Consider the following 13,924-nt stretch of genomic DNA (forward strand, 5'->3'; position numbering starts at 1 on the left):
GTTAAACAACACCAAAGAAATGAGCAGTTATTTCAGTTCAGTCATATTAAGTATTCATTAAAAGGGTATTAAGCTAAGAAAAGAGGCTTCCATGAAGTGAGACCCGATCGAGAGACAAACGAAGACATATATGATCTGTCACTCTTCTTCAATCACGACTTCTCAACATACTTTCTATCCCCGAGTGGAGTGGCTGCAGGTGCACCATGATACGGACCAGCCGAAGCAGGGCTGGTGGTGGTGGCCGAAGTTGGGGATGTTATAGGATGTGCACTCCCCGCTTGAGGCGAAGTTGCGCTGAGTGGTCCACTTGTCACACCGGACTGTTGAGGCTCCTCCATCCTAGTGGCAATCGGGGTGATATTTCGAGATTCAACCGGACTGGTGGGCAAGCTGTTGGATGAATTTGCAAAGCTGGCGACGATTGAACGCCATTGTTCGGCGTCGGCGTGAGTATGCGCCTTGAACTGAAACTCGGAAGAAATGGCCATCTTCTGTCCCAGTTTACTGCCAGAAGAATCCTTGCCCTTGATGGTGAACTTTGGACCGTCGACGGCACCGATGATGGAATCAGGAAGGTACAGAGAAATTTCCGGGGCCGGGTCTTTGTGGAAGTTGTCATTGTCCTTATATTCGTGAAGGTAGCCAGCTGGGGTCACCACATAGTATCCAGTACTATAACCCTTCAGTGCTCCCATTCCGCGTGATTTCCGTTCCAGAGATCCCTCAATGAGTGGCTTCGTAGCACGGTGAGAATCATTGGGGAAGGACACGCCGTCCATCGTTCTGGGGGCAGCGTTGGGATTGACCAAAACTGCGTTGTTTCTTCTGATGAAGCCGTCCCATTCAAAATTTAGGGGAATATTACTGGCGGTTGCAGCAATATCTCCATACATTGCCTTCTGACGATCGGTCTGGGTACTCATGAACTGATTGAAGGCATTCAGTGCGGTCTGCACAGTGGTTATAACATGGGCCTCGAATTGACTGAAGGCGTTTTGTACAGCGATCAGATCCTGTCGGTTGCTGTTCTCTTCCAGAATCTGTCGGTTGAGGCGGTACAAGATGCCTCGACGAATGACATATGGGTCATGTTGTGCAGTGACTTTGCCGCCTGAGGAATCAAAACTGGCGGCATGATGGCCAAGGAGTTCGATGGCTTTTTGTGAGTTCTGACGAGCTGCATCCACCACCTTGGACCCCTTGCCCGCGCCGTTAGTGATTTCCTTATTCTTGTTCTTGATCTCGGCGTGTAGTCTCTCGAGAATAGGTAGGACCTGTCCCGTGAGGTTTTTGGAAGTTTCAACGTGCAGTTGACTCTGTGCCTGAGTGTTTGCTCGTAGGTTATCGAAAAGCGAAGAAATTCCGCCAATGGCAGTGTCAAAGTGATGCGCTTCTTTGAGTGGGTCGGACAGTGTTTTGAGGATTTTCTCCTGATCTTTTGCCTTGGACTGCTCATCTTTTGCGACATGCGAGATGTAATTCTCGAGATAACCACACATGTGCTTCCATGCTTGTAGACGCTCAATCAGCAGACCTGCGGCGCTTGATGGATCTCCATCGAACGCTTCTTCACCGGAGTCGGTGCGGACTGTGTTGGCTCTGGTGGGGAGATTGGTAGTGGCCATGAGAGCGTAGTAGTTGGGAGGAGGACTGGTGAAATAGTGAGCTATATTCATGATGGTTAGCAGGTGTTGGACTGTGGTTCAGGGGAGAACGTGCGAGCGTCAGAGTGCTTACCTAGACGCCTTTGATGGTTTGTTCAGAGTTGAAGCACAAGTGGAAGTAGGTAGCACGGTTGCACCTTCTCTGTGATGTGATTGCTTTTTGCAGGATGGGAAGGGAAGAAGTGGAGGATCAATTGGTGTCTTGTAAACTTCAAGGGGTACAAGTCGCAATTAAAGGATGAGATGGTTGGCAGAATTGTGCATATTTATCCCAAGACGAGAGACAAGACGGAGCCGGAAAGGTGACAGTGTCAGTGTGCTCATACCACACCAAGTTCGCAACACCCCCTCCTTTATCATTGTTGTGTAGGGCCCTTGCCTTTCCTCTTTGGGCGGTTGCGAGGTGTAATTTCCACGCCGGGGAGTGCTTGGTACGTCATGATCTTCGCTTGAAGCCCGAAGGAGAACGGCACAGCCACACATCTTTCAAGCCACTGAGCAAAGTGGCTGCAGAATGAGAAGTAAGTGGGGGTTTCATCTTTGAAGGGCCCAAGCAGATTTCAGAATTGAGAAAGTGTTGGTCGATATACTTTCTTCTGCTGTGGCTAGTGCTACGGTGACATGCATCTGTCCAATCCATACCGTGGGACATAGTGATGTCTGTGCTGGACAAGTTGGAAGGGATTTCAAATCGCGAAAAGGTTAGACGGGAGTACGGAACGGAGGAGGAGGACGCGTTCAAAAGAATAAATTAAATTATTGTGAAACACATTATGTCATCGTTCCCTTTGGATAGAGGATACAAGTACACCAGCTAATAAAAAAACATGCCACTAACAGCTGTGACAGCTTCACCTTGCGTCCAACTGAAAACGCAGGTAGGCTCATGCAATCACCGTCGCCATCGATAACCACTTATCGAACGACTTTGCTCTCCGCCTCAGGCAAACTCTGAGTGTCGGTAAGCTTGGGGTTGCGAAGCATACTGGCGAAAAAGATCAATGGCACGCAAAGACAAATACCAGTGATGGTGAGCAATCTTTGCGCATGCTGATAGGCGTCGATAATCGCAGCACGTTCAGGTGTGCCGATCGGGAACTCAGCAGCAACAGCAAAGGGGTTCGCATAGGTGGATGCCGCCAGGGTCGAGTTGCCAAAGCTTGCCAAACGATCCTCCAGTGTCGAAGGGAGAACTTGAGTCCAAATCGCTCCTGAGACGCAGCCTCCAAATGCTGATCCGATGTTGTAGGTGGCCAAGTATAGACCTGTAATCACGGCGACATGCTCGTGCTTGGTGGCAGCTTGAATTGACGCTTGTGCTGGGTATGGGAACATACCACCAGCAAATCCAAGTAAGACTTGAGCACCGATGATTCCAGACTGTCCCGCCGAGTTTGGTGATCCTCGATAATGAATAAGTAAGCCGAACGCGACCGCAAAGAGACATGTTCCCGCAACGATGAACCATTTGAGCCGTCGAACTTTGTACACAATCAATCCCAAAATAAAGCCCACCACAACTGAAGTAAAGCTGTAGAGGGACAGAATTCTGGTCGCTCCCATAATGCTGAAATTGAAAGCAATGATAAGGACAGTATACAGGTAATCTCCCTGCATATACCAGGCAAAATTGAGGGTACCAGCAATACCCAGAGCGCCCCAGACGGCTCGATCTTTCAATAGGTCAAAGGGCACAAGAGGCTTGGGGGCCTTCAACTCCCAGACAATAAATGCGGGAACACAAAGGAGTCCGACAACCAGCGGTGCAATAACGTGCGCTTTCTTCCAGTTGTCACCGTAACCGCCGGCAATTGTGAAAGGGGTGAGAATCAGGGCGAACACCGCAATCAACAAGATAATGCCAATCACATCCAGAGCCCAGAATAGCTCGACGGTCAATCGCTTGACGCCCAATTGCTGATACGGAGATTTATATTTTTCCATAATGCCAGCCTTCTTCGCACGGCGAGATACCACCATCAACGAGATCATCAGGGGTAGAGCACAGACCGGGTAGATGAGCGCCCACATGCCAACGCCCCATTTCCATGTGGTGGCACCCAGAACTGCTGCAGTGATGTTGCCGCTGACCCAAGTGTTGATGATGAAAGGAAGAGCCGGAATATAACTGAAAAACAACCGGGCGCGTGTGGAAGTGATATCTGCAATGATGACTTCGACCAGCAGAATCACCACGGTATATCCGATCTGGTAGAGGACGGCGCCGCCCACGAATGTCGAAGTACTGTTGGCAGCGGCTTCAATGATGGTGCCAACGACATAGAATGCAACACTGAGAAAAACCAATTCGACACGACCAAAAACATCGGCGATTTTGGCGGCGGTGGGTTGTGCAGCAGCAGCAATGACCGATCGGACCACGTTGACAGTGGCAAGAAGTGAATGTTGTCCCCAAGAAGCGGTGGCAGTGGTCTGGTACGTGTAGCGCACAGTTCCATCAAGACCATAGGCGTAAGCGATCAAGAAGACGCCGATGAATAGGAAGATGCGATCCGTTCGGGTGATGACCTCGCTCATGGCCTCCATCCGGGCCACACCAGGCGATTGTGCACCAACGAGGATGGAACCATGGCGCTGGCGGTATTGCTCGTCCGGACCACCTAATTTTTCTTGTGCTTCGTTGTTGACGACTGGTTGTTCCGACTTGGGCTCGGCAGGAAGGCCATTATCGTTGTTGCCACCGATACCTCGCTCGCGATCTTTGGAAGTGTCGGAGAACGACATTGCGCCAGTGCAGGTATACGGCAATTGGACTGGTCTAGAAATTATCTGTTGCACGAGTGATGTTGTATACACTCCACGTCGTCACACGATTAGGAGGAGAAGGTTGAAGAGCAAAGCCCTGTCGACACGGATTCAGGCTTTATTTACGTCGCAACTCAAATTTTATGTCGGAGATCCATGTGGCGGTTAGGATCATCCGATGGGTAAGTCTTGGGTCGGAGACCCCGTTATAGTAGTATCAGGGATGATCGAAGGGTAACATTTACTAGTCCGAATAGCAGAGTAAACAATCCAGTGCCACGAGGCCTTCATTTTTAACTCGGAACTTACTTTGAAAGTGAATAGTTGCTCATTGAGGTTCTCTTTTAGCGCCAGACACGGGAGACACCATCTCTAGCTCGAGCTGGTCCCTCGATATTCACTCGTATGATGACACAGCTTCTGCATAATTGCTGCCGTTAGCTCGAGTGGTGGTGCACGAACAGGGTATTACATAGTCCGGGTGGGGTGCAGGCCTCTAGTATAGACAAAGCGATTGGTGATTATCTTATCAGATGCAGAGTTTTCAGACCCTTTGTGGATACAACTCATCCTGGATGGTCCGGGTGTGAGCTCAATGATCGGTTGTTCGGACTATACAGGGATGAAGAGAGAGCGGGTTCCATGGGTTTGATGAGAGCTTAGCAGCCGTGCCAAATGTCAATCTATTGGATTGAGGTCATCTATCTCGATTATCCAGCCCGAAAAAGTATCGAGTCTTCTCCGTATGTTTTCGACGTTCGTGGGAGCTGTCGATCAGATTCTTGCAGGACAATGTTCCAGGTAAACATGGGGGTAGCAAGTACTCAGGTTGCTCTTGACAGGGGCCATCCAGCACTTCTGACGACAGCATGTCCAATTCGTTTTGAGACTTCTGTACGAGGCACCTTGTCAATTAGTCCCAAGTTAGCTGGAAGCTGGAAGCTGGAAGCTGGAAGCCAACCAGAGGAATTTAGGTTGCATTAGACCCCTGTGATGGAGAAAAGAGAGTCAATGATAAAAAATCTAATCAGATCGGTTGATCCCACGGCTTGGACGGCAAGTACTGTACGAAGCAGTAAGCCTAACACAAGCTCAGCTGCACCCTCTTCCAGGTGGTCTCCCACGCCACTGAAGGCCCTCGGCCTCGGCAAGGGGTCACCCGGGTGCCCAGTGAGCAGCCTCTGGGTTGGTTCGTAATGTTCTCATTCCGCATGATCTTCAACGCAGGACTACTACCGATACAGACCTGGCAAGGGTTGCACCTGCCTTGTGGGGAAACAAGCTGTCTTTGGACCTCTCATTCCCTGGGTCGATAGATACAGATTCCCTCGGACAGACTGTTTTGTTTCTGACCCGCGGTCTCTTCACGCCCAAGTAAGGATATTTGCCTAGTATTTCATTGAATCATGAATAACCATGTATTACAGCACGAATGTCTTCAACCTGGAAATTCTATAACATGTCGTTGGGTATCCGTACTCGTACTTGGTATGTCTTTGGCAAAAGTTTATCGCCATAATATAGTACTGTAGCCCAAACCTCTGCACTTCTTTACTGTGTCTCCGGATACGGCCAGACATAAAGTGATGTAGTAGTGGATGCCTCATAGCCTCCAGGAACAATGCTAGTCAATTCAATTTTAATCTCTTGTTCACAAAGCTAATCTTTTTTTGTCAAGTCTGATCCCCTTCAGGACTTGCTGCTCCCGCTCATGATTTAGGGTTAGATGCACTCCGAAATCGGAGCACCGAAACATCCATGCACTAATGCTTGGGTGCTGAGAGCCTAAGACCCAAAGTACGGACGCTTGAGCCTGGTATTTGCCTTGATATCCGCCTTTTCCAGGTCACATTACTTGCCCAAGCACGCACGCACCCCTTTTCGCCGTCGCAATATGCCATGGAAGACAATCGAGGTTGGGTCGAATACAGCCTCGTGTGACACTCAGTGTGACCAGTCCTCGATACTGTCTGATGATGTCTTCGAGAAGTTCATCCGTCCACGGTTCATCCACAGGTGGATTAGGTTGGATTGATTGAAACAAGCTGACTTCAATTGACGTGTGTCCATCCTCGCCTTTCACGCCTTTCCGTTTCATCAATAGTCCGGTGAGTGTCGAAGGACGTAGTTCCACCATGTTGGTCGTTTGATTGATGCCGTATGGGAGGACAATGGACCAGCTCTCCTCGGCAGGGTCCATCAATGTGAGATCGCTGTCGGCATTCGGATCATAGCCGTGTTCGGGTGGGGTGGGCGCATTCACAATCCCACTACCACCAGGCGTTGGAGTAGCCGGGACCAACTGATCTGGCGACGTAATACCACCAGCTTGTGGTGTTGATGCAGGTGTTCCATACATGTTGGGCCCACCAGTCCTTCCTAGGCCAGGAGGTGGCACCATTTTCAACATTGAATATATCCGTACGGATAGCAACACCAGCACACATTTCTTCTTGTTTGAGGACGATCCTTCAGTCGCCTCTCGCCATTCGTCCAGTTCCTCGGAATCAAAGACGTCGGTTTTCGCAACACACAACCGCCAAGTACTTTGCGCCTTGCCGATCAGATCGTGCGAAATCTCCCATATCTCCTTGAATATATCCTGTCGCTGCCTTTTCGGACTCGAGCTCCATATTTGCGTACAATAGGACATCGTCAGACCAAGCTTGCCACATGCATCGGTCCAAGCAGCGGTGATCCACCGACCGTCATCACTGGTAGAGTACGCGACATGGAGACATGAGCCGTGTTGAAACAGTGGTGAGCTGACCTCGGTGGTAAGTCGAAAGTGGACGGAAGCCTCCGTCATTGCAATACTGGCTGCGGAGGCACAGATCCCTGGTGGGGGTGCTGCTTCTGACTGTGGCGGCGGAACACGGTTGTAGACCTCCAGCGCTAGCTTGAGGTATGCACCCTGAGCAGGAATCACCAGGGTTTCTGAATCTGCGACAAAGCTCATTGGGATGATTTGCAACGCGATATCTGTGACATTCTTCTTGTCTGTGGTTGCTTGTACGAATGACTCGAACAAGGTGTGAAACGCGTAACACGTCTCCAGGTAGTCAGTCATTCTGTCTGACTTGCTGATCATGTACACAACTATCATGCCTTTCAGGTCAGAAGCCGCGGCCAGAGCACTTCCAAGGCGTTTGGACATTGAACGAAGATTGGCCTGGTGTGATTCATTCAAATTCCATGCCAAAAGACCAGTCTTCGTCAAACCTGCAATATTGCCGGTCGAGTGTGCACCAAGAGCACATGCGCTGTATGCATCCTTCATCCGCTGCAAGAAGTTGGAACAGCCATCGACTACAGTTCGTGCATCGGGATGGATACAGAATGCCGTCACATCCTTGGCACCGTTTTCCGGTTGGAGATTGAGGATATCCCAGAACCCAAGGATCGAGGTTGATGCCGTTAGCGGCTGTTCGGCGCGTCGCACATGGACTTGTGGTGAAGCGAGCTTAGTGATTCTTCCGTGTGGCCTGGATTGATTACTCTCTGATCTGAGATTCACCAATTGGTAAAGGCTGGATGACGAGGCAGAGGTGTTGATGCCGCTGAGGTCAGCGTGGACGTCTAGCTGATCATCCGGTATTGCTTGATGGTCCAGGTGCTCTGCATGTGGAATGAGAGATGTTTGAGAAACTTGTTCGACAAGAATGTGAGCGACCTGGAGGAATTTCTGGTTCGACATGACTGGGATTTCCCGGACACGCTTGGACACAGCAAAATCTGTTGCGAGAGGAGGTGTTTTGAGTCCATTCGGCAGCGAGTTCAAGAACTGCTGTATTTCTTGCTTTATCGCTGCTTTATCGTCGTCGTTGTGCAAGTCGTTCCCGGCTGGAGATTCGACGTGGTATTCGGTCCATTGCCGCGAGAGCCCTGAGGCTGCCCAGTTATTTGCGCTGCCATGGTCGAGTGACATTGGGTAACTACTGAGTGAGCTATCGTCACTACCCGAGGGGCTTCCAGGCATCATCTGATAGATTGCGCTCTGTTTCAGAGCGGTTTTGGGGTTGGTGGTGGTTGGGCTGGGATCGAACCAATAGGTGCCGTCGGACGCGTATCTGCTGTCGCGGTCGGACGTGATTGCAACGGATTGCAGTCCGTCGTAGACGCTTGAGCGACGGCGGTCATTGTTTGATTGTGGGCTGCCTTTGGGCATGGGCTCTTCGAAGATGATTTGTTGCTTTGGAGATGTTGGAGGAGCCATCTGTGTTGCCTGTGAGTCGGTCTCTGGTATTATAGTGGCCTGCGATGGGAGGTCCAACTTTTTAAGTGTGTCTACAGTACTTTCACCTGTTGCACTAGTTGCGACCTGCTCGGGTTTCGTTCTTTGGTCGGTAGGAGACATTTCAATGTCTTCAGCTGCCTTGTAATTGTGATCGCCAACATCGTTGCCGTTATTACCAGTCATAGAAACATCGTTGAGCTGCCGCTGTACGCCTGTCGAGGCATCTTTTGTATCCATCCCAGGGTCATCGAAGAAGTCCCAATTTGGCTCGTCTCCGTTACCCTCTTGACCAAAATTGTCATCCGGCATCTCGTCAAATAAGTCCTCGTCGTAGTATCCAGCTCCTGTGCCAGAGGTATGGGAAACGTCAAAATCGGGCATTTCCTCATCCTGTCCTGATTGTGTCGTAGCATTGTGATGATGGCCGTTCGCCGGTGTTACCGGGATACCGTCTACAGATAGACCTGGCGTCGCATGGGTCATGAGGGCGTCCGGCGGGGTTGGATAAATCGTTTGGCTGGCTGGAAATGCTGGTGGACCGAATGGCTGAAAGTGCTCAGGATCGTCAAAAGTACCATCCTCGGCGAAAAGTGGTTCGTCCTCGTCCTCAAACATGTTCTGCTGGGTCTGCGATGTGTTTGTGGCCGAGACCTCTACTGTCCCATTGATCCAGGTTTGTACGAATTGGAGGGGATCGTCGATTTCATCCGTGCTCTCCTGAAATGATTCTTGCTTTGTGTGCTGAAGAAAGCAAAGTTTGGCAGGCCAAAATACAGTCCTCCACGAAATTGATTCGAATATTACAGGCTCTGAGGAAGAATCCTGTGAACCTTCTTCCGCTTGCGCATCATCCCCTCGAACAGGAACCTGTACTTCTATCCAGAGGGAGTCTTTGAGATCAGCTGCAAAATTGATCCGATCTTTTAGCCACAACGGAAGCATTTCTTTCCATACTTCTTTTCGGGCAGTCGACGACTCATCACCTGGTGATTGGACGCAATCTTCCATGGGAGAATCAAGATCCATAAGGCAGGAAGTATCGAGACGAGCGATGATACCAACAGGAGCCAGATAGAGAGGCATGGATCTTGCTGTTCTTGCAGAAAGTCCACCATGTGATAGAGCATCTGTCAGTCTCATAAACGACAAGTCATGATCTCTGGCAATTGTCAAAATAATATGGCCACTTGGGATGACCTGGAGATCCACGCGATGGAGAATCCATTTACTCAAAGAGTTGAACTCATGGACATCTGATCCGGATGACATGTGCTCGGCCAAGTACAGATTTGGCCCCAGGGATTGAAGTTCGCATTCGTTTGATGGAGAAATCTTGAGGCTAGAGATGATCGCAGTGGTAAATAACCGGTAGAGACGAGACTGATCTGGTTTCATCAAGTCTGGAAGCCGTGCTGCAGTCTTATAGGCGATGGTACAGGTATTGCTTCGAAGGACAAAGCCGAATTTGCTTAGCAAAGTCTTCTGGTCTTTGGCATTTGCGATATCGACTTTTTTATAAAACGTAAACAGTTGAAGTGCTTCGATATCAAGTGCAGCAAGGATTGACGCATCTCTGAATTGTCGTTCTGTTCTTCTGAGACGAGCTAGTATGTTTTCTGGCGTATTGCTGAACACTGAGTGATCCTGGTTTGGGGGATTGGCGACGGTGCAAACAATATAAGCAATCTCGCCAAAATCATTCTACTCCCATGTCAGTCCAGTTCAAGAAGTTTTGCGGTCTATCATACAAGTGTATACACATTCGTCGTACAATTACCGGGGAAATCGAGTGCAGTGGCCATTGTTCAGCCGTTGGGAGGCACAAGAACCCAGTGCTGCGTAAAGCACAATGAAGAGTCTTGATGGAGGAGGATGTTCATTGCCCTTCCAGAGTTGAATAGCCGATATCAAATCATTCGATCAAACATACGGCATGAATGTGAGTAGCGATTTCTGTCTGGCTAAAGAGCCACATCTTATGATACCCGAATAAGTCGGAAGAATGTTGAGTGGGCACCCGGTGATCCAGGAAGCTTGCAATATCAAATGATTACACTCAGTCTAGATATGACTAAGATCTTAATGACGATAGGGGTAGTAGTTGTTGATTCATGAGAAGTTGGTCGATATTTCCAGCCACTTTCAGGTCGGCTCGAGGTTCAAGGGTCGACAGCGAGATCATCGCATTACCTAAGGATTCCACGTGATGGATGGCAGCCTTGCCAAGCCAAGCTAGCCCATTGGGCGGCAATACCTCGGCAATATTTTTGAAAACATCTGCGGGTCAGAAAAAAGTTCGGAGTGGGAGCGCTTCTTGAAGTCCACTCCATCAGATATGTTGCACGATTATGCTCGGTAATTGCACCAGTCGACGATGAGCTGACCCCAAGCAGACGGATGGTATATTAAAACCGAGAGTTTATCACGTTCATGGTCGTCCGCTAGTGCCCCCACCGCCTTCTGCGCCGCCATTATGAGACTCACCAACAGTACGGTTCCAGTTTACACAGTCTCCGGCTCATCTACCTCCCGAAGTCTTCCTGACTGGCTGTCGCAGAAACAAAGACAAAAACAAAAAAATGATCCCGAATATGCCAACAGAGTCGAAATCCTACAGGACTTTGAATTCGAAGAGGCGAGCGCTTGCGTTCGTGTCAGCGAAGATGGCGAATGGGTCATGAGCACGGGGACATATAAACCTCAGATTCACACACATTATCTACCTAATCTTGCTCTATCATGGGCGCGGCATACCGATACCCTAAACAAAACCTTTCTCTTCCTCTCTTCCGACTATTCCAAGACGGTTCACTTGCAGGAGGATCGTTCAATAGAATTTCACACTCCTGGTGGCTGTCATGACTCCCTACGGATACCTAGATACGGCCGCGATCTGGCATACGATAGAAGCAGTACAGAATTGCTTGTCCCTGCTGTCGGTGTGAATTCGAATGGCATGGGCGAGGTATTCAGGATCAACTTGGAACAAGGAAGATTCATGAAAGAGTTTGAAGTTGATGTCGGCGGGGACGATTTGACTTCGATGGGTGGCGGGGCCTTGCAAGGTGGTATACGTACCGGGAGTGTGAATACTGCTGCAGTGGCGGAAGGTAGTCACAATTTGCTAGCATTTGGGACGTCCCTCGGCACTGTGGAATTCTGGGACTCGAGAGCCCGAGCTCGTGTCGCTACACTTGCGATGCCCACTGATCATGATGGCCGACCTGAAGTTACAGCTTTGGACTTTCATCGCTCGGGAATCAGTACTGCCGTGGGCACCTCATCCGGACTCATATACCTCTACGATCTTCGATCCCCCCTACCCACGTTGAAGAAGGACCAGGGTTATGGATATCCCATCCACTACGTCCAACACTTGACCGCTTCGAGTACTACAAGAGCCTCAACTTCCGAGCCTAAGATCGCTTCTGCAGACAAACGGATATTGAAATTGTGGGATCAGTATGATGGTGCGCCCTGGACTTCAGTGGAGCCCACGGTCGACATCAATTGTGTTGCTTGGTGCCGAGACAGCGGAATGTTCTTGACCGCGAACGAGGGGCGACAACAGCATGCCTTTTTTATCCCTCAATTAGGGCCGGCTCCCAAATGGTGCTCATTCTTGGACAACGTGGTTGAAGAGATGGCAGATGATCCAAACGACCCCATGGCGTTCTCCCGATCAAATGTTGGTGAAGTCTACGACAACTTCAAATTCCTCACTCTACCTCAACTTCGCATGCTCAACTTGGATCATTTGGTTGGAAAGACGAATCTGCTCAGGCCCTATATGCATGGTTATTTTGTTGCACAGGGACTGTATGAGGAAGCCAGGCTTATCGCCAACCCCACCACTTATGAGGAAGAGAGACAGAAACGTGTGCAGGCCAAGATCGAAAAGGAGCGAGAAAGCCGAATCCGTGGCAAGAAGAAGGTCACCGCAAAAGTCAACCGCAAAATGGTGGAAAGAATACTGGATCGCGAGGAGAAGAATGAAAGACGCCGTGCACAACGAGTTCTCGCTCAAGGGGGGGATGAAAAGGAAATCGAACAACCAGAAGGTGCCACAGAGGAGCCAGAGCCTACCAGTCAAGAAGAGAAAGGTCTTTTGGCAGATTCTCGTTTCGCAAGGCTATTCCAGGACGAAGATTTTGCTGTGGACGAAACTTCTCGAGAATTTCAACAGCTCAACCCGAGTACCAAGACTACTGTTTCCACGAATTTGGATCGCGAGAAAGGGCTCACTGCCGTGGAGGAAGAAGCCCTTGATGAAGTACCTCCATCAAGCGACGAAGATGATTTTGGAGCATCTTCGAGATATAAGACCAAGGAACGCATATCCAATGCTGACTACAAGCGTAAATCCGGGCAAAAGGGAGGGAAGCAAATGCAAATGAAAGTTACTTCTTCTGCTGGCTCCAGGGCCAGTGGTAGGGAACAAGGAGATCGATCTTTTGGATCGCGAGCGGACAACATGAGACCTGGTCAACGTATCAAACGAAATGGTCCACGAGCGGTGGTCGGCAATCAAGTCATCACATTTGACGCACCAAGCGGGAGAACCAAGAATCGACTGGACACGAGAGACCACGGAAGAAGTGAAAAACGATCCAAAGATCGGAGAAGTGCATCTGGAAATACATTCAGAAAAATGTAATGGTTGGACACTATTCCCGTTACGGGATTGTTACCAACGGTCGATAATATTGACAGCCAGTGAGCAACGCTTGCGTAATGCCACATCCGAGGATAACTACTTACGTATGCCTCGACGAAGCTCCTTTGAGGCATTCAGATGTGAACGCAACTCCGAGGCTTCTGAGTGCAGAGCAGTTGTGGAGTACCTGTTGCAAAAATAGCTACACGTTACTTCTGTATTGCACAGCGGTTCTGCTCTGTTACCATTGGGAGAACGCTTCCCTTAGGGTCAGAAGAGCGAGTGAGCGCGCAGTTATCCACACCTTCCAGGCAGGTAACAGTACTGAACTGATCCCTGAGAAGATGGAATTATGGCGACGATGCGAGACCCATCCTTCTCCTTGAGTGCATATTATGCTCAGGAAAAGAGATTACATCCCGAGCTCCCTCACCAACACTGTTTGGCATTTCAAGGGGTGTCGGGGGTTGAAGTAAAGGGCTGTCTGCAAACAAACACAAAACTCGGAAATTGAGCAGAGCGTTTATGGGAAAGCGGTGGCAGGAGCAACCATGGAGGTTGAAAAAGTTGTTTGTCAACTCACCTGAGGCTAGTAGT

The 13,924-nt window shown here is 49.7% G+C and overlaps 4 protein-coding genes across 4 annotated transcripts; 1 reads left to right on the forward strand and 3 right to left on the reverse strand.

Moving 5' to 3' along the window:
* Positions 1–152: 152 nt before the first annotated feature.
* On the reverse strand, positions 153–1,679 carry LTR84_012381 (uncharacterized protein; the record flags this gene model as incomplete). Its single annotated transcript, XM_064855905.1, has 1 exon — positions 153–1,679. One exon carries the CDS (start codon positions 1,677–1,679, stop codon positions 153–155), a length of 1,527 nt encoding a protein of 508 aa, XP_064708565.1.
* A 903-nt stretch (positions 1,680–2,582) lies between these two features.
* Positions 2,583–4,412, reverse strand: SIT1 (ferrioxamine B transporter; the record flags this gene model as incomplete). The annotated part of the gene is made up of 1 exon (XM_064855906.1): positions 2,583–4,412. One exon carries the CDS (start codon positions 4,410–4,412, stop codon positions 2,583–2,585), a length of 1,830 nt encoding a protein of 609 aa, XP_064708566.1.
* Positions 4,413–6,279: 1,867 nt separating this feature from the next.
* On the reverse strand, positions 6,280–10,472 carry LTR84_012383 (uncharacterized protein; the record flags this gene model as incomplete). The annotated part of the gene is made up of 2 exons (XM_064855907.1): positions 6,280–10,371; positions 10,419–10,472. 2 exons carry the CDS (start codon positions 10,470–10,472, stop codon positions 6,280–6,282), a joined length of 4,146 nt encoding a protein of 1,381 aa, XP_064708567.1.
* Positions 10,473–11,143: 671 nt separating this feature from the next.
* On the forward strand, positions 11,144–13,327 carry LTR84_012384 (uncharacterized protein; the record flags this gene model as incomplete). Its single annotated transcript, XM_064855908.1, has 1 exon — positions 11,144–13,327. The coding sequence occupies one exon, from the start codon at positions 11,144–11,146 to the stop codon at positions 13,325–13,327; it is 2,184 nt and encodes a 727-aa protein (XP_064708568.1).
* Between the last annotated feature and the right edge of the window lie 597 nt (positions 13,328–13,924).

This window comes from Exophiala bonariae (assembly GCF_035927105.1).
Source record: "Exophiala bonariae strain CCFEE 5792 chromosome Unknown scaffold_7, whole genome shotgun sequence".
Classification (NCBI taxonomy): domain Eukaryota; kingdom Fungi; phylum Ascomycota; class Eurotiomycetes; order Chaetothyriales; family Herpotrichiellaceae; genus Exophiala; species Exophiala bonariae.